We start from the raw sequence: 26693 nt of genomic DNA, 5'->3' as shown, positions 1-26693 counted from the left end.
GTATCAAGCAATTTTGTTGTACAAGCGTTGGCTTTTGTTTTTCTTGTGATTTTTGTTTCTTATCTAACCTTATTAATTTGCCTACGGATATGTATCGATGTTGCTTTTGTTTGTTGGTTTAGGTATAACTTATTCATCGTAGCAGGATATTTACAGTTAACAAACTAACTTTTCTTTTCTAGCGCATATCTCCCTCATTTTGCTTTGCAGTTCTAAATTGTTGCCAGCGTAGCTTTTTTTTGTTTACATACTCTTGAAAAAGAACACAATTCACAAATACATAACCCAATAATTACGAGAGCATGTATGCAAAACAGAACCTACGTGTAAGGAACGCTCGAAAAAAAAACAATTACTCTAAACTATTGACTTTCTTCTCTATTCTATTGACGGTATGTTTTCATTACAAACGTCATATTGTTCCAAGTTCCAAAATAATAACTGCAACAGCTAGCACTACAATTATATACATCCTGTAATGTGAAAAAACTTCGAAACAAATGGCTCCATTCACTCCCGTTGTTGATATTTCATAGCTGTCGTCATTGCGATTACCGCTTATTATCAAATCTGTAACAGAAAATGAAAAAAAAAATATATGTTAGAACTTGATTTTATGTTGACACTTTGGGGGAAAAGAGAAGTTTTTCATTTTCTTTTTATACTCTACGATTTTGGATTACAAACCCACAAATGAAAATGGTTTAATATCCAATAATCATTTTTATTAGAGTTCTGAAATCGAAAATTATTCATAACCATAAGCTAGTATGGAAAATGAAACATCATACCTTTTCTCTTGCTGTTACTGTCCAAATCTTCATCTATAAAATCATTGGATTCGTAGAAATTACTTCCTTTCCGTGATTTATCTAAAATATAAAATAGAAATATAAAGAGTAAAGTTAAAAAATACTACAAATGCTGCACAACTAAATTACTCTGCTTCTTCATCTGGTCCAAACCAGCTGCTAAGTCATGCCTGCCATGGCTTATTGAATGACTTATTGAAATTGATCAAAGCGGCTCTGAGTTGATTTTGTTGGTGAATACATCAATACTACATAGTTTTATCTACGGTACGCATAAGGGGGAAAACTGTCCGGATGAAATTTGGTACAAGATATTGCCTTTCGTGACGGACTTGCCGAAAAAATTCACTAGCATTACATTTAACATTACATTAATTACATTACATTACATTAATTCATTGCAAGTGAAGATATGGAAAGATTGCTTGTTTTGATGCATTCCATGAAGATTTCAAACTATATTTTCCCAAAAAGGGATCTCATATTCAAAGTGAAGCAAATCAAAATGTACTCGGTTTTGACAAAAAATAATTTACCTTTTTTCTGGTATAAACATGATGATTTATTTTAAACACAATTTGACATTTCACCTGATCGTCCCTGTGAATTATGTCAACTTTTATTATCCTCTTCATATTATTCCATGATGACATAAGCAGCAATATGGTCATGAAAAAATAGGTGTTGAAGCAAGCTAGCTTTTTTTACATGCTTGTTGACTTTTCGGGGCTAAAATGCTGCTTGTCTAAATGCTGTTTAGCGCAGTTGTTGAGAAGGTTCAAAAGAGGATTCTAGAGAGGTGTTTGGATTGAATTTTTATTGAGCAAAAATCTAATATAAGATTCTGTGCGGAAACCCGTTAGTTTTGGTTACTTTGAGCTCTTGTTAGGTAAGCAATTAATTGTAGATAAGTTTTTACCGAACGTAGTTTATATTGCTTCATTATGCGTTTGACGCAGTCATAAATTTGTATGTTTCAACTATTTATCTACTTTCAGGTTCTAAGAGCAAAATCCTCAAAATTTATGAAGATTTTGTTGCTCTACAAGTGCATCCTAGCGCTCCACAGGCATTAAATCGTGCTGCCTTTCGTGAAAACCACAGTTCCATTTTAACAACAGATTTCTCGTTGCTCGAGGAAATTAAGACCATACCAAATGATCTTCGTCCGAAGGTAGATCCAGGCATTTTCATGAACAAGTATGATCTTCTTCTTCTTCTTCTTGTTTTAACGACCGTAAAGTCACGCCTGCCATCGAATAGCTCACTAGATGCCGATGCCACGTAGTTGTATAGTCAGTCCTCACTAAATAAGCCAGTACTACATTGATCATCCTCTGAGGAGGGCACTATTTTACGCACTATTGATGATAACAGCGAGACCTTCGGACCAGTACTTCATCTTCACTGATAGCCTTAGTGCTATTTAAGCTCTGAGATCTCCGAAAGCTGTTAAGAGCCTAGATTTTCTAAAAATCATTGAACTGCTTGGCTCAATGTTCGATGAGGCGTTTAGGATCTCGCTAATTTGCGTGGCTCGCTAATTGTGGAATTTCCGGAAATGAGAAGGCTGACTCACTGACCAAAACAGGCGTCAAAGAAGGCGCTTTTTACGGCCGACCTATCTCGACCCAGGAGTTCCTTCGCTTTCCACAGCAAATTTTCCTGTCTCGCTGGCAGAGCATGTGGGAGGCAGATGAACTCGGGTGTTTCCTTTTCTCGATCTCTCCGCAAGTGTCCCTGCGGCCTTGGTTCAATGAGCTCTCTGTAGACCGGTCATTCATACGAATGATGTCTCGACTGATGTCGAATCATTTTGCGTTGGATGCTCATCTTCAGCGTATAACTCTGGCTCAGACAAAAGTGTGTGGCTGCGGTGTCGGATTCCACGATGTGGATCACCTTCTGTGGTCCTGCGTGGAATTTGAAACCGCAAGACCCTCCTTGATGAGCGCAGTCGAGAATATCGGTAGACGACCGGGTACAGAAATTAGAGAAGTGTTGGCTACCAGTGACCTCCCCTACATGAGGATCATTTACCGATTCGCCAGAGACAACGGTCTTGTCCTATGATTCCACATCCCTAGTATCCTTCCAATCCTTATTCGTATTCCCCAATTCCTTTTTTGTTAAATGTTGTGTTGTCTATGTTTTAAGTGTATTTTTTGTAGTGCCACGGGTGATCCGATGACTGGGCAACAGCACTCGAGGGCGATTCCAACACTGCCGAAAAGGGAGGCAGGCGTTGTTCACAGTACAGTGTTCTCTGGTCCAGCTTTGACAAAACGAGTTTGACAGCGTTGGCGTTGGGTTCGGAGTGTTTGGCAGGTTCAGTCTCGAGAGTAGTGAAGTCGCTTTCGTTGACTAGATTCAGCTTGAAATGTCATTGCTGCACTGCACTGGAGAACACTGTACGCAGACAAATAAATGTGCTGTCTTAACAATGTTTATTTGTTTGTTGCAGTCGAGACCAAGCCAAAAAGGTCAGCAATAGAACGGCCACAACACAATAGCCAGAAATCGTAAACAAAAAACAACCAACCATCATCGATACAATAACCGCAGCAATAGTACCGGACCATCATCTACCAATATCATCACCATCATCATCATCATCATCAGCACCACCACTCATCCACGATCGAGTATGCCCGGGATAAGCCAAACGACAGGAAGGAAATGCCTTGTGACATTTTTGTAAAAAAAAAATCGTGTTATTCTTATTTATATTCTTGTTTATGTTATTTAGTCAACACAAGCGGTGTCGACAATACGGCGTCGAACCGTCATACTAAATTAAATAAATAAATAATTTATCTAATTTTACCCATATGTATTAATATTTAATCATGAACTATTTACCTAACAGGGTTTTCACGGAATTTACAGAAACATTCAGCGAGTTAACATATTATGGATTCGTTCGGCGCGCTATTGATGTGTTCGGTTGGTTGTGTTTATTTGATATATTTTTTATTACAATTCAATAATATACTCGCTGCATATGTCAATAAAATTCCTGAAAACCCTGTTAGGACAGCCCGCTTTGTCACGAATCTTTATTACAGTGTTAAGGCCGGGCTACATTGATCGTACTCCTGAGTGTAATTTTTGTGAACGCATACGCCATCTAGCGGCGGCGGGTCGAAGCTAGAGGCTGGTATAATTTATCTGTCAAAAAGCGTTTTGGGTCGAGGAGCCTATAATTTTGATCACAAACCAGTAAACAAACAGCTCGGTGAGTATGTTCGATATTTTGTCGTGTATGTTTTTTTGAAAATATGTGGTAATTTAACATACATATTGTATTTCTAGCCATGGAACAAGCAGGAAGCAGTGGACGCAATGAAAAAATAGTAAGTACAACTGTTTTTAACGAAAATTGTGTGTGTGTGTGTGTGAACTGTTGTCTGTGAATCGCCGGCTCGGCTCGGGGCCGCAATTGAGCTGAACATTTTATTGAAAAATGTAGTGTTTGTAGGTTTCACAAGTGCTTAAATAATTTGTTGTAGGGTTTGTCCATCTATTTCATCATTTAAACTACATTGCAGAGTGTGTGAAACTGGTTGTTCGTTTTGGTATTGTAGCGGTTTTTAGTATAGAGCGAGTTTTTTTATTCATGAGGAACGGCTTTGTCATATTGCTTGGTAGAACTTTTTTTTTTATAAAATTGTAAGCAAAATTTACCGGCCTATTTGTATACATTTAATATAAAAATAGCACGTGTTATTATTATCACTGTGGTTCCGGTGTGACGGCTAGCATGACCGAATTATCACGCGATTGTCGACCTTTCTGTTGTTTTAATTTAAATTAAAAAAGGGAAGTATTTAACTGAATTTTCTTTTTCATTCCAGGATCATGAAATGACGATTTGCCCCGCAGTACTCGGCGTCCTGACCTGTAGCAATTTATTGATTTTGATCAACATGTCAAACGGCATACAGACAGCCTGGTCGAAAATTGATGAGACACCAAGCATGAATAATTTTGGCACTTAAATTATACCCACATCTAGCTTGCGCTGGTCGCCGCCAGATGCGCTAGTGAATATAAAAATTACGCTTGCGAGTACGATCAATGTAGCCCGGCCTTTAGAATGTTTCGTTTACTAGCACTGATCTAAATGTAGCCGTTCTCACTGGCCTGTCACAGCTCCACCTGTCGGACGCTAGCGAACTAAGCATTTATTCGGTACACTTAGTTGCTCGCCATCATACGCGGAATGTTAACACAAAACATTCTCATTCCTAAATTGCTATTCCTGAAAGTGAGAATGTTGACACAAGAAGTGCTTCTCCATTTCCTTTTTAATTTAACTACTTCCATACTCCATAATAATTTTCCATACTTTACACAATCGTAGCGATTTGAACTCCAATCCTGCTGTGTAAAGACCAGCAACGCTCTCGCCTCTACCGCTGGGTAGCCCTTAACTTCATCTCAATGTTCATACAATTATAGCCAAGTTATTGTCGTACAAGATTGATGCACCAAAACTAATTCAAGCTTTCAAATTTTATATGCTCTTGAACGTGGCAGAAAAGCTAGAAACAAACTATGGCTTCCGACTTATAACACGGTCTACAGAAGCAATGCACCCATATACTTCTTCTACTTCTTCTTTTTGACTTAACGACCTCCGGGGTCACGCCAGCCATCGAATAGCTTAATAGACTTGCTTATACCACGCAGTTGTGTTGTCAGTCCTCACTACGTGGGGACGGTCCGGATCGAGACAAGACAGGACCGCGGTCGTGTTAAGATTGTCGCCGCTGTCACTTCTACCACCAGGCCGATTCATATAAGATGTGAATAGTCTGAATACTTTTGATCAGTATATCCTGCTGAACAAAACAAAACATATTGTAGTGCAGGGTTTTATAAATATTTCTTTAAGGACCACCGTATTGCTAATATAGTAACCAATATTAGTTATACTCCTAACGCGGCCCGGTAGTGAAGGCGAAAGTGGCGCCGTTCTTTGGGTCATGGTTTAATTCCTATCCTTATCCTCGTAGTGAGGACGTGATAACGGCAAATCTAATAATTTTTGCTGGCTGGTGTGACTTTACAGGGTGTTAAGCCAAAAAACAGAAAAAGAATCTCCTTTGAATATGTACCCAATCCCGGACTCCCAAAATCGAATAGACCGTATCGCTGAAGTAATTACCATGTCCGACAATGTTTGTTTGTATGTCGTTCCTTTTCCTTCTTTGTCCGATGACAATTATTATTGTTAACATTAATCACCAGGTTCATGAGCTTAAAGTACTGAAATAATCATTAAAGGCATCATCTCTGGACAGTCCTATCTTTTTCCAAAATCAAACAACTGGTTTTGATATTAAACAAAGTTTATGATGCAGGCCTGAACTAAACATTAACTTTCTTACAAAAATAAAATTTAAACGACTAACCGAAATCAAACGAAATTGAAAAGTTTCTATCGATTTTTTTCACCACACAGTGCTAATGCAAATATCAATATTGCAGAAGCATACAAAAAATACCAAAAATTATCATCCAATTTGCTACGCTCATTTTCCACCAACAAACAATCCAATTGGAATCGTCTCAGATTTCACCGGTTTTCATTTAACAGCACAACAAATTCACCGGATTAGATTCTCGCACCAGCAAAGGAGGACAAAAAAACTATAAAGGGCTAGTGCTGTTTTTATTATATCTCATTTTATTCGACGGCCAGAAAACAAATTTTACTCTTCCTGTTCCAAACCAAGGGTCCCATAGGTAAGACATAAAAGAAAGACCAAGCAAAAGGCTTGCATGTCTCCAGGGAGTTGTTTAGAGCTCGCATTCGGACGATTCTTGCCAAGGTTGGGGGGGGGGGTGGAATTTCTCCGCCGAATGGTGTACCGTCATTTACTTTTACAAAAAGAAAGCTACACTGTACAGTGATTTTGACATCGCCACGCATAACAAAAATCAACAAATATTATACACCTAAATTAACAGTGTTGTACAGAATCGGACTTTCAGATGTGCGTTAAATTAATTGTCTATTGAATGCAACAAACCAGTGGGTTTTTGTATCAGCAAAAAGAGTTCATGATTTTTCCCAGACATATTGTGGCACCTTCTGTCTTGAGAACTTTTTTTTTGTTCATCACTGTTTTCTAGCTAGCGTTTGCCATTCGTTTTCGTTCCCGGTTTGACATGGAAACAAACAAACAGACGCAGACCGAATGTGTACGTGTAGATACCGTAAGTTAATACTGACGGAAGGCCTTTGTGACCTATGAAGTCATAAAAAATGCTGCACATGTGTAAAGCCGTGTCTAATGAGTATTATTTCACAAATGAGGTTTGGCGTCTTGCGCCATTCGACTGCCGGAACCGAATTGACCTTACCGCGCAAGGAATTACCATGTTCGACTTTGTTTGTTTGTGTGTCCTTCCAATTCTTTCTTTGCCCGGTCCAGCCGGACCAAACCAATCCTGCCCGACAGCAATCACAAATAACTTGTAATTTTGTACAATCGTACTATGCAACTAACATGTACCTAATTGTTGGCCATCATCATTTGCGCTACAAAATGTGCGCATATGTTTTTTGGGATAGCGAAATTGCTCACGAACGAAAACGGAAAAAGAAAACAAAACAGGAAACATTAAATGTATTGAATCTCATTCCGCCATGGACTAAATTGTACCATAGTGTACGATCGGCCATATTAAATATAATTAGTCTGCATGGCTAGCCAATAAGAAGACCTAGGCCATGAGATTTCACAGGTCATTTGCATGTTGTTGTTGTTTTTTTTTTTTTCAAATACAATACAATCTATTTCGTCTACAAAAATAAATCTCCACACAACGACTCATTTCTGCTTTCTACAATTTAGTAAAACCAAATCCCGACAACTGTTTCTAAAATCACAATGTACCCAAATAGAAATGGCTTACTGTTGTGTAGTCCAGTTTGCAGTTCCACCAAGTTCCTCGTGGTGAAGTGTAGTATTTCAACCCTTACGCTGATTGTAACACAGTAACACATACACATAATTCCCTGTGGGTGTAGCGTTTAAACGCCTTTTCTACTTGACATTGACACCTCCGCCCAGAGAGGTATTTCGTTCATTAGTTTGAAAGAGGTTGCGGCTTTGGTTCTATTATTTCTATCGCTAGCTAGCTCCTCGCCAGCCCATTCGGTGGCCAGTAAATTTCACTAATTCCCCAGTGAACCACTCCTGAGTGGTTGAGTTTGCTGCCCCAATGCTGCCGTCGGGTTGCGTTTCACTTTCATAACGAATTGGGCTTTTATGTGCCATTTTACTTTCACTCAATTTTGCACCGATAAACAATACCGTGCACATGCCTGCTAGACGTTGATCGGCTTGCCGTCCATTCGGATTCTTTATGGTTTTATGGGACGGAAAGCCAAAACCAAAATCAGAAGCGTTTAGCCTTGTGGGAAAAATATGGAACCGCCAACGTTATGGCGCATTTCATTAGGATGGCCATATAGTTCATGCCCGGGAAAGATCTCGTGAAGCCTAACACTACTTTTAGCGCACATCAAACGAATATACGTCATGCAGATCATAAATTCCACGTCTACCAAACGGACGGACGGACGGACGGAATGCCATAGCATGTGCGAGCTAGGCTCACATTTCTGCCAGCGTAGCCGCGGCTATCGCGTGAAAAATGCCTCATTTTCACAGTTCACAATTATATTTTTATTGTGATTAATGATGAATGCTGGTGGTTGAATCACTGCGCTAATGCTTCAGGATGTCCGTAGTTGTACATCGCATACGACAAGCAACAAATATCGCCAACGAACAGTCAAATGAACGTTCGCACGCATCCTTGCCCTGCACGCGCGTTGTAATTTAAACCCAATTTTTCCATCCCCGCCCAAAAAGGGGCAAGCGTCTGATCTGATGGCGGAATAATTGCTTTGAATTGTTACAGAAGTGAACGCCGCACCATACGAATCGAGCCGCTACTAACCCGGTTGATTGCTCTATCACAATAGTGTGTGCTATCATCATTAATCTTGATTTGGTTAATGACTGTTTTAACGCTGATTAGTGCAGTTTTTTTTTTTTTTACAAACATTCGCTATGTTTTCTATGTTGTAAATGTACGATCAAGATGTACCACCATCGAAGGACTTTTCCATCACGGTGTATGAATTATGTGGTTGCCGCCTAAAACTACAAACACATTAAATACAGCTTGCTTCACGTTGCTTGATTGGGAGCATAAAATTGGCTACAGTCAAGTGTTTTAACATATACTATAAACCTTTCATCATCCTTACTTACTTCTTCGCTTGCCATCAACAGCTTCCACTGAGTTGATTGCACTTTTTGGTAGCTCTGAAAAAGGAAAATATCAATCATTTTATTAAAGGTGCGAATAAACAGATATTTTGGAGTGCAATGTAAGCAAAATAAAAGCGTGTCTCGTATTTTGTTCGCATAGGTGTTTGGCAGTTCATAATTTGATAATTTAGCATTCCTTTATATATATTTTTTTCTGTTAAAATTCAAATCATCTGGAAAAGCTATCTTTTCCCGCCCGAACAGTATCAAGATTCGCTCTGCTTGGAATAAAAAAAAACATTGACAGAAATCGTGTTTGTCACGCGACTACAACGAAAATAACAATCCGGAAAAGAATTGCTTAAACGAACCACATAACAAGATTTTGCTATAGCAAACTGAAGCCGTTCAGGAGGGATTTGTTGTTCGCACAAAACGTAGGGCAAATGAAACTGGCTTACTGTATAGTTTGATGGTTCCATCCGTTTCCCCTAGGGAATTTTTGGCGATACATTTGTAGGCACCAAAATCGGCCTGGCTCACAACCTTGATGCTCAGCTTCATCACCACTTTGTACGCGTTGTCTATCAGAACCGGCTCGTACTTGCCACCTGCAAAAAATAGTGGGGAGAAAAATGAGAAAAACAAACAGAGAAAAACTGTTTTTGAGAGCTAAAAAAAAAAAGGCAAACGGTATGAAAATCGGAACATTGCTGGGACGTGCCAAATACATCCAAAAAGCTTACTTGTTTCACACCGACCGCTAAAATTTGCATAATTATTCAAGAAGAAGAATCTGCCTCTTTTGCCAGACGGTTTACTCTTTTAGGAACCAGAATCTTTGGTTTTCCTACAGGTAATTTGATCATAATACACCTACAATCTCACACGTGTCGTAGGCAGAGCAAAATGCTGCAATAAAACGAATGCATTTTCCTGCTGATCTTGACGATTGTCTAGTCACTTTCCTGAGCATATTTTATTCCATCCACAAAACTAACAAACCTTTAAAAAAGGATTACATTTGTGCTAAAGATTCTCGTAAACTTTCTCCAAATCTAAACTAATCCAAAGATTGGACCACAGATCGGTAGACGAAAACAGAAGCTACATATTCATCATGCTAACTTCTCTAGCTAGAAGATCATAGCGAGCAATCGTACCGTTGCCGGCATGGTAGCGATACAGTAACAGAGCCGACCTCAATGCCACAGCAACTAATAATGTGGCATTAACCTAATTTCAACCCAATTAAGATATTACTTTCGACACAATGTCTATCGCTTTCACGGTACTGTTACGACGGTGTGCTACCACCCCGAGAAAGAAACTGTGGAAAGAAAAGCTACAAACCACGAACCACAAACTGTGGTCAAAAACGGACTAGGAAGTATCGGAAAACGCAGCGAGCATAAATTATCCTTATCAAATCATTTATCCTAAATCCTGTCGCCATGCCTTGCCTTCTAGTAGCATTCAGGTGCCAGTGGTTCCAAGGGACCGAAGTCGATTCGAGTTAATCTCTTTTCACTAGTAGTCTCGTGTTCCACAGCTAGCCAAATGGAACTGCTTCACGGAAATCAAAGGTAACGAACAAACTAATGGGTTAGGCTAAACTGTCAGCATTTCGTCTTAGATGGAATTGTTTCTTAGAAACGTTTAATAATAAAGTTTCCGAAAGAAACCATTCGTGGATGCCCCATTCGTGTACAGGATGTAAATATCCTAAAACATGTCCATGTGTTGTCGCCTTCCGAGTTCAGGTATGGGTGCAAAACATTCATGTGTGTTGAATATAATTTACAGTGTCATTTCAATTATACACCCCGGTGCACACATTAGTGAAACCGAACGTGGCCTCCAATATCATTAGCCATTGTAACCTTCGTTTGACAAACGTTGCGTACCAACCATTAACGTTTGGTAAGGTTTAGCATCATTTCTTTACGGCGAACCTTCATCTACGTGGATATGAATGACACTAAAAGCAAACTTATCTACCGCCTAGACCTTGAACTAATATCAAGATTTTGTCGCTTACCCTACGACACTTGAAATGTATACATACATGAGCCATTGATGCACCGGCCTGTACGCAGCGCAAGCTTCGCAATCGAGCGCACGTACACCGGTAATGGTGTGTTACGGTTTCGTTTTTCCCGAAGACAATAAGAGCAAAACAAACTATTTTGTTTGCTCTCCTGCTCTCTATACGCTTCTCTCCGCCCCAAACACCCATTACCATTCACTTATCCACTGATAACAATCCCTGCGTAACAGGGACAACTCCCTACACCGCCTGGTACCGATCCCTAACGTTGAAACGTTGCTTTCCATTTCGCAATTCACACAACCACCCGAACATTGGTACATTTGCTCTTTGACAAAAGAACCCCTACACAACATCTCCAGCCAATTTGTTTCCCTTAGCACGTAACATAGATGTAATCAATGAAACGTGATATGTTAAAAATTATGATAAGAAACTATCTGACGTAGGCTCGATTTTAATTCACTTTACAAGGTGTGCCGTTGCGCTAAAAAACGCTCCTACAAACTGCATCAACCAACAGGAGAAATTATAAGCTGGACAATTTTCAGTAAATTACACAGCTTTTGTACAGTTTCGAAACGAATTTTCAACATCACTTACCTTGCGGCACAATATCACCCTTTTCGCGGGTCCAGTAGTTAATTGACTTGGGGTATGCTTCCGAGTGACACTCGAGAGTCATTCGCTGACCTTCAACCGCTCCGACCAGCTGATTGGGAACCCATATCATTGGTGGAACTATAAGTAAAACAGTGGCCAAACTTATTGATACGCAACCCGCTCACACGACATCATTGACCAGCTGGTATTCGTTGGTGGTTCGATACTTACAGTGCACTATCAACATTACCCGTTTGCTGACAGATGGGGGAACTCCGTTGGAAGCAATACATAAATACGCTCCCATATGCAATCTGTTCACCTTTGGTATTGTAAACGTTGGGCCTTCGACGGACGATACTGTGGGAAAGAACAGGAAGAGATAAGGGATTAGACAAAAACAATTAATGCAAAGTCATCAGGAAATCATCCAATGCAGGCAAAGGACATCCGTTAAAGCTGCGCACACCCAAACTCAACTGGTTTGGTCATACATATCTACTGTCAGCGAGGATTTGTGGATTTGGCAAACGTTTGAAACATCTCCCCTTTTCTGGGCCGGAAGATTCTCAGTGCATCAGGAATGCTCAGGAGCTGCAAATAACACCAGGAATTTGAGTCACACCACAGCATTGAAGCACACCAGCATACCAAAGGATTCTTAGGACCAACCGTCGTAAGATAAAGGAATTCGTAACAGCATAGCATCATGCTTGCTATTGCTTACTTTCGACAGCCCATGCCGGGAAGGAAGGACGCTTACTTATACTAAAAGGTGCTTTGTCTCCTTAGCTTTGGCGTAGGGCTGGTGTGAATGATAAATTTTCAATTGGCTGGAAAATTGGATCTGGGAAATAAACTTGTCATAAAACAAAATTATTTTTCTGTTCCCTCATGCTCACTTTGCTGAGCTGTGTCACATGGCCGTTTAGTGCCACGTTTTGGTGAACCCGTTATTTTGAGGGCGTTCTTCAACTAGTAAACATAAGCAGCTGATTTGACGGAGAAGACAACGGAGAAACAAACTCGCAAACGAAAATATTATCAAATTCAAAACTGTTACACTTTTTCGTTTTTTTATTTGTGCACGCTTAATCAGCCATATGTGAAAATGTGAAAATTATTCAAACATTCACTTTACTGCAACAGATCGCAGGCGTTTTATTTTCACCCTTTAGTTGACTTTTCCACCTTGAGACATTTTTTATTGTTGTTGTCAGCATGAGCTAGCAAATGCGGAGAGACTCAGACGATCGAAAATGAACAAATCGATTGAAACTGCTCCATGTTGCGACCTTCGGCAGCACATGCTTCATCATTTAACGCTGACTATTATCTAGACTGTTGAACCAAACCGCTGATTGTGACATCTTCGGCTTCGGGAAGTGAAGATGTATCAATACTGATGGGAAAGTCGTTCGAACAACATTCGAACCGTAAAATACCTTAACAAACGACAATTCTGAGTCTATTTCACTTACATTCGTGTTTCCGATTTGCTCTATCATCCACAACGTGGTAGTTGTCGTTCACCATGGTTCACCTAACAACCACGCGCCGCTACACACAACCGACCACTTTAATCCGAGCGTGGTACAAGTGGAAACAATAAAATGTGAAAATTATTTGCCAAAATACGACGGTAAATTAGCACAATTACAGATTTTCCGCGCTTTACCGTCCATACACACGTACAACCTATCATTTGGCAAGTCAGGTCAGGGTTGCATGAAGCTGCTACCGTTTACCAAACAAATAATTCATTTGCACCCATTCGTTAGCTCGCCTGATGACCGATGGGAATGTGGAATTGGTTTCAGCGTACTGACAACGATTAGGCTGACTTTCTCGTTTCCAATCACCGACAGCATTCGCTCTCAATCAAATCAAGCTTAGCATGATTGGCGTTCTGAGTGTACCCTCGGTGGGCGATTGTTTATTTTTGTAGGCATAAATCTGTGTTTCTTTCTCAATGAAGCAGTAGCAGCAGCAGCAGCAGCAGCAGCAACAGCAGCAGCAGCAGCAGCAGCAGCAGCAGCAGCAGCAGATAATAAGAGTCAACTGCTAACTAAATTCAATCGACACGGGAGTTTTGTTTGCTAAACCGAAGCCACCACTACACAAACAGCTACCATTTGCCAACCCCCTTGCCACGTGTCACTACAGCTCAACACAGCGCAACGAGCTATTATTGAAATTAAACTCATCTCACCGATTCGTATATCACACTCGCAGGATGCAAACATATCTGAAGTAATACGAGCACTCGTGATGCCCCTGTGATAAAAGCACCGGAATCCGAAGGGCTGGAAAGGGGTTTGGAAATAAAACGCCATTGATAAACAAGCTTGATGTGCCACTCCTACAGACTCCCGCACATCACAGGCCAATAAATTATATAGCCCATCAAATATCATTGCTTTACATCTCGACGCCCTTGTTACCGTTGCCAATTCTTTTTTTTTCCAACTCGATACTTTTCAGCTCTTCTTTACCTTTCCAGCAACACTGCCTGCCCAATAACTCTGCCACATTCTCACACGGTTTTACAGCTGGTTTTACACACACACACACACACACTCTGGAAGGAATACACTCACAGCAAAAAGTTTCAAATTTAATGGCTGTGCACATAAAAATACGGTGTAGTTTAAATTTATAGCAAAACCTGTACCAAACCAATCGTTCTAGTTTTGGTCCGGTTTTGCTTCCATCGACTTATGACGCCGGGTAGTTCAACAGTTTAGTCCTTTGGCCATGATATCTGCACACACACACACACACATATACCACTTATTGAAGAGCATTTTGTTTTATCGTTCTGACATCATGTACAAACACATTCGTAAATCATTTAGTAGATTTATACCAATTTTATTTATTTGTGAGTTACTTTTGCCCGAAGCGCGCACAAGAAACATCTGCCACCACTCACCTTGTTCACCGTCCTGCAGTGAAATGTTATCGCCAGCCTCACGGCGCCACACGATTGCTGGGGCAGGCGATCCAACGGCAGCACATCGTAACGTCACGTTGCTGCCCTCCCGTACGACCATATCAGTGCTCGTTGGATAGTCCAGAATGTCTGGTGGTACTGAAAATTCCAAACATACATTCAGCAGTTTATGATTATCATCAGGATGTTAACTATGTACTTCAAAAAAAAAAAAAAAAACAGTTGTCCGAATCGAACGAAATGCAATCAAACGAATGACGGAATCCTTCCATATGCAGCGATCGTTTTTACGTATTGTTAGAAACCAATCATTTACATGCTAGCTGATTTTTGCTTCTTTAAACGATCGATCTATATGGCATGGTAGTACACAATTTAAAATCATGCAATACACAGCACTATTCACCACAGTATTCTATGATTTAACTCTAGAACTTGCCGGGCTTTTCAACCTTACTAGAACCGCCATATGGGACAATTTTGTCCCATACGTTGTATACACCATATTTTTACATGTTTATCATTAACAATGGGTTTCTTGTGGTAAAATAACTCAAAAACATCATAATTAGGTATACTAAAGCTTTCTTAGCAACTCAAATCGAATTGAGGCAATCGTTTGATCATATCAACTGCGCAACCAAGGATATCAAGGCCAGTTTATTTTACATTAATTTTAAATTATAGGACTTTTAGTGATAAACACTTATAATAATTCCTCAGAGGGTTGGATGACAATAAATCTAGGCTTAAAGCTATAAATTATTTTCAAAATCAAGTGATAAGTAGGGTTTTTATGACAATAAAACAAATCTTTTGTTCTAAGCTGTTTGGGTCTACGCGGGCGTCTGTGGCACCCTTTAGAAACATTTCAAAAATTCGATGTCAATACAGCTCTAAATGGTTTAAACCGGAGGACAAAGCTTTTTTCGAAAGCAAAAGGAAAACCTACATTAATTATTTCAAGCATCTATAACACATCTTTAGGTTTCTTGGCATCAGGACAAAATATTACATTGCTTCATTGCATTGCAGAACCCAGCTCACATGAAACGCATACGTACGAAACTATTTTAGTACATTTTTTACATACTGGTCTATTACATGTGAAGCATTCGTTAGCACTTTTACCCTTGTGTCATTTAAACCTGGCTGCGCCGACTAGAATTTCCAGCACCTGACACAGGCAAGTTAGCGTTGGCGCTCTTATTTTTAACGTACTCTTTGGCAAGTTCTTCGTCTAGTTTGAAAAGAAAATCGCGGCTAGATATCTTTTCTTTTGTAAGTTTTTTGTGCAAGACCCAAGCATTGATTCCCGCTAAATTCAGAATATTAAAATATAAGTAAACAGATCATCTTCTACCAGCACTTTTCACGGAGTACTTTCTACACATTTAGTCAACTACAGTACTGAACAAAATAAATTCTACGCTTTAACTATTCTTTCTACATGCTCAATATTTCCTTCAATGTAAAAGTTACAACAATGCTATCTTTAGGAAAGTTTTTATCCTATTATCAAGCAATTATGTTGTAGAAGTGAAGTTATTATAATTATGCATGACTTTTTAAATATATGCTATCTTTCAGGAAAGGATGAGGATCGGAATGGACAAAATAAATCATACACTAGATTTCTCATTGACAAGTTAAGCTTATATCAAATATCTCCTTTTATTTTGACCACCCTTTGCCTTCAGCAACGCTTCCAATCGACAAGGCATTCTTTCAACGAGATTCCGTAGATATTCTGAATCCATTTTCTCCCATGCTGTTTTCAAAACATCAAAATAGTCGTCTTTGTTGGAGATCGATGTTTTGTCGACTTTATTGTCCAAATAACACCACAAATTCTCTATCGAATTCAAGTCGGGAGATTGGGGTGGCCATTCGAGCACCTCAATTCGGTTAGTTTTGAAGAACGCAGTTGTTTTTTTAGTCGTATGTTTAGGGTCGTTGTCTTGTTGAAAAATGTAATTTGTTTCTAGGTCAGTTTTCAATAGTGAAACCTCCAAATTTTCTTTCAACAAGTTAATATATACATCTGCGGTCAAAATCCCCTTGATATTCACTAAACCTTCGACTCCAGACCACGCAAACGATCCCCAAACCATAATGTTCCCCCTTCCATGCTTTACTGTCTTCTGAATGTATAGTTCCTTAAGTGCGTCACCGGATCTGCGCCATACCCTGGATCGACGTGTTTGTCCAAACAGCTCATACTTGCTCTCATTGCTCCACAAAACGCTTTTCGAAAGGTCTATGGACATCCAGGCGTTCTTTTTTTTTGACAAATTCCAATCTCTTCCGTTTGTATTGCATGCTTATGAAAGGGCACTTCGATGCCAAACGTATGGTACGGCGATCGACATCCAGATTTATCGTTTCCTTAATTTACCTGGAAGACAACTTAGGGTCGTTCGCCATCCGAATTATTCTCGCATCATCACGACGGGTCGTTACGCGATGACGTCTTTGTCCAGATAAGTTGCGCACAATTCCAAAGGTTTCGTGTTATTTCCAGATATGCTACACAGTTCCAATAGAAATTGAATATTTTTCAGCAATCTTCCAGAAAGCAATTTCTTTTTCTTCGATCGCTTATAACCAGATTTATCGCATCGAGCAAAATTTGTTGTCCTGACATTCTATACTTTTCATGTGACGCAATATTTTGATCCACTAGCTTTCCAGTAAAAGAACTGTCAAATAAGCCACAGGGCTGCTAGTTTTACAGTGCTGCCAGAACGTTAGTTAATTATCACGACAAGAAAAAATGTTTTTTTAAGTGATTTATTTTGTCCATGCTGTATGATTTATTTTGTCCATGCTTAAAAACCAACTGTTTGCTATAACGACTTCTTGTATGCATATAAAGCTTTTTTTTTTTCCTCTGCAGTGCTTAAAACTTTTATGAAAATACTATAATGCTTCCGAATAAATCATGGTTTTTATCTGAAAAATAAAGAAAATACTCCACTAAAAGCATTTTTACTTTGCGCGTATGATTTATTTTGTCCAGTACTGTACATCAGCTCCGTACTTGATGGAGTTTTATACAGGCACAGTTTCAGACTTTGATTTTCAGCGAGAAAATTCGTGTATTTTTATTGTTTTATTCGTATTGACATGCATTGTCACGAAAACACGTACACGCCAGTGCTGCCAGACTTGCAGATGCACATCCGAAATTAGTTCGCAGCACAACCATCACATCGTATTTTGCCTATGGGACAAAAATTTCCCATATGGCGGTTCTAGGTTAGAAATAATTGTATAAAAGGTATACACAATTTTGTATGGGCGCATTCGAAAGATCGTTAAAAATAAATAAAAGTCCGAAAATTCCACTGGGTTGTCACGACGGCAATCGGAATAATACTCCTTTTTCGAGTGCGTTGGGACAGAAAAGTCCCATATGGCGGTTCTAGTGTTAACGCGGTCGCTTTATACACACTAGTGAAGCGTTTGGGCAGCGAAACGTCTTCGAAACAACACTGCCAACATGTGAAAAAATACTACAATCATTTGTTTTGTTTCCACAACTGCAAGAACCAAGAATCCTTGCGTTCTTCCACTACACGTCAAAGTGCATTGTCATTGTCGATGACAGTGCAAAGACGTTTGGAGTAACTCCATACAATTGGCACAGCTCCAATGCCATTGTTTGAGAATGCTATATTACCTTTTATTTTAGCTTTACCTGTATACTTAAGGATTTTACTTTACCAAAGTTGCATGGCGAAAGCATTTGAAACTATTTATGGTGTTTTACTTCTTTAGTTGTTTTGCATCCTTGTCATTTCGTTCAACTTCTTTTCTGGGGATTTTCTTTTGGTTAGTTTCTTCAACAAAAAATGGTCGACCCACACGTCGATTCCATACGGTGACCAATTTGAATATCACGTGACTGCCGGTAGTAACTCGCGGCACAAAAGTAGCGTCCTGCACATTTCAATTCACTCATAATTATAATTCCTCTTTCGATACATGTATTGCATCAGTTTCTTCTTTTGCAGAAACTGGTCATGTTCCCACCACCATGACTCATTTCATTGAGCAAAACCATCATTTCCGAAACTGGTAAGACCATTTTGAGGCTTTTTTTGTTTCAGTACATAGTTAAAATCCTTACAATTATTTGCATTTAACGTGTATTTTGTGTTCAACCTTTTGATTAAATTTAAGCATATATGTACCTACAACATCCAGATATCCCATCTGGCTTTTCATTGGATCCGTATTGATTTGGCACATGTACCATCCTCGATCTGTTTCACGAATGTCCTTGATTCGCAGTTGCCAAGTTTTTTTCTCCGTATATGTAATGCCAATTCGTTTGTTCTTCGTAATGACATGATTTTGGATGGTGAGAATTGTCTGCGTGTCCACCCGTAACCATGCGACCTGTGTGAAAATAAAGCAAACAAATTAAATTCGTGCAGCAGCTTTTTAAGACAAATAAGACACACAAGCCAATAAGTGAAGAAGTCGAAAAAAATGCATTTGCATTGTTTATTGTGTTTATCTGTTTTGTACGTAGTCCCTGTATTTGTACATAAATAATTGATGATCTTCATTTTAGTAATCAAACCTTATAAGCACCTAGATCATGCACTACACATGTTAAGGTTGCTTCACGTCCTACAGCTGCCGTTACATTGGTAATAGGTGTGATGAATTTTGGATCGGTTATCACTGGAAGAGACAGAGATAAAAACAAAGAAAAGATTTTTTTTAACGCTTTGAATAGTGAGGATTGGCTCATAAAACAACTCTCAGCATATAATCAAGTTTATTAAAATGCTTTAAACACTTTGAACTAATCGCCACAGAACTCAACCAAAGCGCTATTAGCGCAGTACTATTTTTCGTTTAATAATCCACTCATTCTTTAGCACGGCAGCACACAAGAGAAGTTCCAAACGAGGTGCAGGTGCAGGAGTGAGTGCCTCGTCACGCAGCTGACAATTTATTAAACAGTCTAGTGGTGTATTTAACCGCTCTAATGAAAATCGACGTTTAAACGAAATAATTGAATGCACGATGGATGGTATCACATAAACAGTGCTGTGATGCAAAAACCTAACCGATACTCCTCGTACGGTTTCCGCCCAGACCGGTATGCTGTCCGAGAGGAGTATCGATGCATTGGAAAAAGAGAAACATCGTGAGCACTGCTGTGCAAAGTGGTGCAACTCGATAATTCGAATTTCCACATATTGAGTACAATTTCAATCTCCTACCTTTGGTCACCCCATCTACTGGATGCACGCACACATGCAGTTGAAGGGGAAAGACCTATTTGACTTTTCCATAAACCCACCGTATTTGTTTGACCGCCAATATGCACCTACACCAACAACTGTTGTCCGAGCGAACAGTTTTGGGCGCAACGGCAGTCGAACGAACCGTCTGTGTTTCTATATCAATTGCATTTCGAACCTCCGAAAGGATGAATCTGCATACAACAGTCGGTGTTCCATTCTAGACAGGTCTGGGTACGCAATTGGGTGTTTTCATGTTGATACGAGTGCCATCGGTTTGCACATTGCACAAACAAAACAAACGACGACACTTTTACGATTGAGCTGGCCACTACGTTTCGTGAGCTGGATACAGCAAACAATGCAAACATGCTTCTGCCAAGTACCTATTGCTGGCAGTGGATCGACATCTGTTGCTAATTTTGCAGAAAGTTTAATTTGTACAAACACCTAAAACGGCGTAGTTTTGCTGCTAAATAAGATAGCAGTTAAATTTACATTGCACTTTCATTTCAGCAGCTATCAAAAAAAAGGTTTCAAGATATCACCCCATTTATCTATCATTTTCGCTGTAAATATGAGTATTGTACAAAACATCAAATACAAATATAACGCATGATCCACATAGTAGGTATTTGTTTTTTTATTCGAGTGGAATTCCCTGACCGTATTGCTATCAATGAAAACAAATGAAAACAATTTCCCGAGCTTGCATCTAAATAGTTAGCAAATGAACAGTTTAAACCGATATCCTGTTGAAAAGAATGTTGTAAATCCTGTTCCTAACTTATGGACATTGTGCTGTCGGACGGTCATTCTGCATAACAGCAACGATGCTAACTGGCAAACCCCGTTCGTCAAAGGTGGTACACCAAAGGGTTGCGAGTAGCTCCCGGGCAGAATTACTCCGTAAACCATCGCTCGCTCTGCATGCTGGTCAGAGATCACTGTGTGGCGCAAAAACAGCAATATATAATAAACTGGAAAGCAAAAATCTGCCCTCAATTTATGTAATGGATTTTCTCTGCTCCATATTCCCTTTTTTTGTCAGCCCATTCATCTTTTCCTATCCGTTGGATGGGAACCTTCAAACAACTGGACGGCTTCTCGGAGCAACGGTATGAAACCGTCCGCACTGTATGCGCTCGGCAGATCCGTCCGGCCACTCGTCTGTCTGTTGTTTTTTTTTTTTTTTTTTTTAGTAGGATTTCACCACCAACATTCCATCACTCTCATTCATCTGGTCATTGTGATATTTTCACGACCCCGTTCAGTGCTGTGATCTGCAAGGGTGCAGTCAGGCTGCAGTTGCATGCGTGGCTGTAAGTGAATCGGAAACTTGAGCAAGCTACCTTCGGCCGTTGTTAGTACGCTTCCCAAAAAGGCTTAACGTGTGTCTCCTCACTAAAACACGAAATCCTTACGAGCATCCAATGGTCAGTTTTGCGTTCGTTTTTAATCCCGTGCCACAAAACTTTACTCTAATCTGTGGCGTTAGGATTTTTCTCGTCCGCTACCAATAGCGACCCGTTCCGAGCCACATGCGACGGATTTTCAACCACTCAGCTGTGCACTGGACACTTCGCAAGAACAATTTTATAACTGCCGCTCACTGCAACACCCCACAAAAAGTGTTGCGTTGCGTGGGTCATGTGAAATATTTCTCCTGCACCTCACAAGCTCAACTGCTGTCGTAAGGTAAATAAAACTCATCATATTAATTAGACTCTTAGGTGTTATACTCTTCCCTGCCACCACTGGCATTTGCTTCCTCTACTGATGAAATCCCGTTCCAGCACCGATTTATTTTATGTTATCATGTCGTGCGATCGTTCCATGCTCATGTTCCATGCTACTAGACTGTCTCAATGACCCAAGAAAACGAAACTCAACGCAAGTTTGGGAAAAAGTTTAAAATGATGCTATGGAGTGATACTAAACAGTCTTAACTCTCCTTCCTTTTATCCGCTGCACTCACCAGAAGAAAGTGATTAACACAAAATATCTGGCAAAGTTTAGGATTGTTTAAATTGTTCTTTGAAGTTTTACCTTGTTTTAACATGTACAGCTGGGGGTTTTTTTTTCAGTCAGCAGCCCAAGCGTTTTCCATGATTTGAGAACAAATTGAGACAAAAACTAAATTAACTATTCAACTAATTTTATAAGAAACTTTTCATTTTCAGTACAGAACATGTTTTTTGTAAAATAAAATAAACTCTGCCTGTAGTTTTCTTCGTCAGAATTAAATTAGCAAGTTTAGAAGTATGAATTATAAAGCTGCTCGATAAAATACCTGTCAATGACTTTCTACTGATTGAAATGTCTGCTCCTCCGTCGTAGACCGATGAAATACACAAACAGATTGATGCACATGCAGTAAATTATGGATTTATCAGTCAAGGACCAGAGAAAACCACGACAATGTATCATCTGTGGCGCTTTGCTGTGATATATGCACATTGGAAGCAGCTGCCAGCGGTCAAATAGGCACTGCAACCTAATCGTAATGCGCGGTCTTGCGTGGAACATGGCATAGTGTAAAAGCTAATTTCCTTCCGGTCTCGTTTCCTCGTACCAACTCCAACTTCTCAAATGCATGTACCATTGCTTAAAGCAGTCCGGTGTGATGTACGGACGGTGATGTGCTCGGTTTATCATGTCATGCATTTGTACACTACTGGCAATTCTACCAATAATCATTTCGATGCAGATGCCAAATATCAATTACCGTTATGCAGGAAGAAACAACAAAACATGGTTCAATTTTTACGGCACAAAATTGCGATAAGAATGTAGTGTGTGCACGTTTGTACATCGGTCTAAATGTCCGATGTATGAACTATTCTGTGTATGCCCACAATGTGACAATCAACACAAGTGTATGTGCTGTTTTAAACCAATTAGGCAATTCGAGATGGTGTCCGTGTTACGTTTCCAAAAACCAATGCCAAAAAATCAATCCCAACATGGTTGATACGAAAGAATTTGATTTGTCCATTTATTTTACATCTGCATGGCTACTCTTACGTGTTACTACTATTCAGCACACACACACATGTTCACATAATTACCGATAAACATAAAATTCACATTCAGTGTAGGTCTCGACAGTGAACTGTCTTCATTGTTCAGTCCCGCTCTTCTATAAAGTATGCATATTATACAGGGTGTTCAATATATTCGAATACACTTTAAAAACGAGCTCGAATATTGTAATCATAAGATATTATTCTTTGTGTTTTTTTTTCTTGAAGCCATGTTTATTTACTATCTTTTTGGCATATTAGGAGGGAGCACCGGCTCTTTGTACTACATCACGAGCTTGAGACGTTTCTTTAACGAATCTTGGAAATAACGTTCTTGAATTGATCGACTGTTCTCATAGTAATCAAGGGGATTGAGATCCGGGGAACTGGGCGGCCATGACATCTTATCTATAAACGCCGTCTAACTCTCCTGACACCACGCTAGGAAAATTTAAAGATTCTTCCCATAGAGATCCTGAAGTGCTGGAGCCACAACGTTCTCCAGAACCGTGATTTTGTAGTACGCGGCGTTAATTTTGACCTTTTTCTCAATAAAAACCAGTAGGAGCTTCCCATGCCCCCCAAACCATCACCGACACGGCATTCTAGAACCGTAGGATGTTTATTCGGGACGGGGGGATGCTAGCCTACGTCGGCGCCCACCGTCGATCATTTTAAACATTGTGCGGCTGTTCCAACAAGAAGAGTTTCTCATAGGAAAACACGAACTCCTGACCTGCGTGCCGCGAAATTATAAATTTGCATCTGTCCGGCCTCTGCTTCTTTGCAGCTTCCGTTACTCCATGTACTTTCTTGTTACGGTTTCTTGTACGGCTTGTACCCTAGGCCCTTCCTTCGTCATAAGTATGAGTCGTCCCGATTGACAAATTAAGATCAGCAGTGGGCTTCCGGATCGAGCGGGTCATTTTTCGACGGTTCCGCTCCTTCACCAACTTAATGCCTGCTGGCATCCTCGTCGAACGTGGCCGCCCGGATCTTGTACGGTTCTTGGTCAAGCCCATCTACCGGTTCCGACGGACGGTAGTGTAAATAAAACTCCGCTTTACCTCGTGAGATTTCAACCGCCGCAATAAGTCGCCGGGGGGCGGCCCGGTGGTGTAGGCGACAGCGGTGCCCGTCTTCAATCGGCAGGATCGGGGTTCAAATCCCATCCGGACCCGCCCCCCAGTAGTGAGGTCTGACTAACCAACTACGTGGTATCCGCAGTCTAGAAAGCCATTTCGATGGCTGGCATGACCTTAGAGGTCGTTACGCCAAGAAGAAGAAAAACATGTCGCCGGGCAGATCACTTCCCACAAACAATTTTACTATAAGATCGCAGTAGTCTTTCATCGTGCACAGTGTTTACACACTAAGTGGCAATTAGTCCACACCATATACAACGGTTAGACTATACATGATACTAAAGCTGACAAAAATATTAATACACAGAATACACAGAGTGCCAAGTTTGTGGGGCGGCCCAGTGGTGTAGGCGACAGCAGCGCCGGTCTTCAAACGGCAGGACCGGGGTTCTAATCCCATCCGGACCATCCCCCCGTATCGGTGACTGACTAACCAACTACATGGTATCGGTAGTCTAGAAAGCCATTTCGATGACCGACATGACCTTAGAGATCGTTAAGCCAAGAAGAAGAAGACACAGAGTACACAACTACAAAACGATGAAAAGTTGTATTCGAACTTATTGAACACCCTGTATATTTTTAAGCCATGCACATGAGTTTGTCAGTTTTTGAAACATGTGAAATGCATGTACATAGCATGTTTTTTTTAAATCATATGCTTATTTTAACTCCACGTCCCATCGATCTATTCACTTCATTTCTTAATACTCGGTTTAGAGCGCACTACGATCGCGACAGGTCTCGCTTCGCTAACTTGATGTTACCAGGAAGAAGACATTCAGTACTTCTCGCAAGGAGACTATAAAAATGGGATTCGATAATCGGATCTGTCGTGTGAAAGACTGGCACCTCACCTCAATACAGGGTTTCTGAGTAGAACTAGACAAGTGCGAGGCATTTCTAGACAAGTTCGCTCAAGTTGATCTGGACAGCGGGTAGGTTGAACTGTCACACCGAATATAATTACAATCAAAATGCGTGGTTTTATTTAAAAATGTGAGTTAGAAATAAAATATTTTCAATATCTGTTAAAAATTTTATCTTTTGACAGAAGATGACAGAACACGTTTCTGTTTATAATCACTAAATCGAGTGCTTGTAGCTGTTGTAATGGATATTTTACAGAATCAAAAATATAAAATCAAACGTAAAAAAAATTCATATACATTTGTTTGGTCGCTTTGAAACATGCTCAAAGTACAAACTATATTAATGTTATTGTTGAATGCATGTTATGCATGTAAATTACGAAAAACGTGTATTCCAGCGGTTACTTTTAACATATTTGCTAGGCGTTTCCGAAACGCTTCCTTCCGTTTCACCAAAAATTTCAAATATGACTGTCCAGTTCTACTTGATGATTGTCCACTTCAACCTAGCGTTTGTCCAGTTCAACTTGACCACTGTCGAGAAAGGGCGACGGTTGTCCAGTTCAACCTACCCGCTGTCCAGTCCATTTTAACCATTGTCTAGAAATACCTCGCACTTGTCTAGTTATACTCAGAAACCCTGTAAGACTACCAAACCGAAAGAGTTTGGATGTTTCAAGAACACATGATGTTTTATCAGCTTATTAGCAAAAGAATCGATACTTATGTAACGTTTACAAACTATATTTTAGTGAGGCATAAGAAATCCTTATTAAAATAATAAAATAAGACAATATTATCACAGTAACTAGACTAATCCGAATCATTGCTTAAATGTTACCACAAAACACAGGCAATAAAATAATAATTTACAATCGGAAACACTTACCTGTGACTTCAGAAAATGACGCTGGACTAACAATTGATGCAGAAATGAATAGGAACAGCCACAGCGTCTCAATCACACTGTAACCAAACATTGCTTACATACACAGTCACACTTCAAGTCGAAAGTAAATATATGACTAGTTTCGTAACAGTTCCACATCAGTCCAAACTCTTCCCTTACATCATTTTATAATACTTTTGTATCATATGTTTCTTGCTCTGCTCATCGATAGACACTCAATCTGTTTCGCTCAACACTTTTCCATTTTTGTGAGGTATTTTACTGCAAAAAAAATTATCTCATTATTTGTGGATGGAAACGGAGGAGGTGTAAAGTTTTTATTATGTATATTTTATTAACAGAACAACACAAAAAAGAATCTTTTGGTCTTTGGTATCAGCAGCACATCATGAGATTGAATTCAACTCATAAGCGAAAGTATATAATCTTCAATACCTTAATGTACAATCACTTTATCATATGTATAGAAAAATGTACGAGTCCGATATAGGTCGAAATATTCCTAGTTCATCAATTTGCACATATTTAACACCATTCTCATCTCGACGCCGTTGAGTGCTACAGCTGCATTCTAACCGCTGCCACACAGTTGTTAAATTAGCCAAAGGACACCAATTCCTAGACAGGATCGATCAGCAAACGGGTAAGTACAAAAAAAAACTTCTACCGCGCAGGATGAAGGCAAGTGCTAATCTTCCTGGGGGGGTAAATCTTCTTCATATCGAGCACTATCAACACAACGAACCTGGCAC

The 26693-nt window shown here is 39.8% G+C and overlaps 2 protein-coding genes across 2 annotated transcripts in view; both read right to left on the bottom strand.

Moving 5' to 3' along the window:
* Positions 1-26693, bottom strand: part of LOC126564842 (beta-ureidopropionase) — a 300108-nt gene that overhangs the window by 269608 nt on the left and 3807 nt on the right. The window lies entirely within an intron of this gene.
* On the bottom strand, positions 413-26104 carry LOC126565874 (lachesin-like). The gene is made up of 10 exons (XM_050223083.1): positions 25921-26104; positions 19316-19419; positions 18921-19128; positions 14701-14859; positions 11997-12125; positions 11766-11903; positions 9574-9723; positions 9113-9166; positions 792-872; positions 413-570 (listed from the first exon to the last, which is right to left on the bottom strand). The coding sequence occupies exons 1-10, from the start codon at positions 26009-26011 to the stop codon at positions 413-415; spliced, it is 1272 nt and encodes a 423-aa protein (XP_050079040.1). The 5' UTR covers positions 26012-26104.

This window comes from Anopheles maculipalpis, chromosome 3RL, assembly GCF_943734695.1.
Source record: "Anopheles maculipalpis chromosome 3RL, idAnoMacuDA_375_x, whole genome shotgun sequence".
Classification (NCBI taxonomy): Eukaryota; Metazoa; Arthropoda; class Insecta; order Diptera; family Culicidae; genus Anopheles; species Anopheles maculipalpis.
The sequence above is the reverse complement of the archived record's forward strand: the minus strand, read 5'-3'. Positions and strand labels throughout refer to the sequence as shown.

Coding starts and splice junctions, on each gene's coding strand:
- LOC126565874 (XM_050223083.1), bottom strand. CDS start 26,011: ATGTTTGGTTACAGTGTGATTGAGACGCTGTGGCTGTTCCTATTCATT. Junction 14,860..18,920: donor GGGATATCTGGATGTTGTAG/GTACATATATGC, acceptor TGGAATTTTCAG/TACCACCAGACATTCTGGAC. Junction 9,167..9,573: donor TGGAACCATCAAACTATACA/GTAAGCCAGTTT, acceptor TTCCTTTTTCAG/AGCTACCAAAAAGTGCAATC.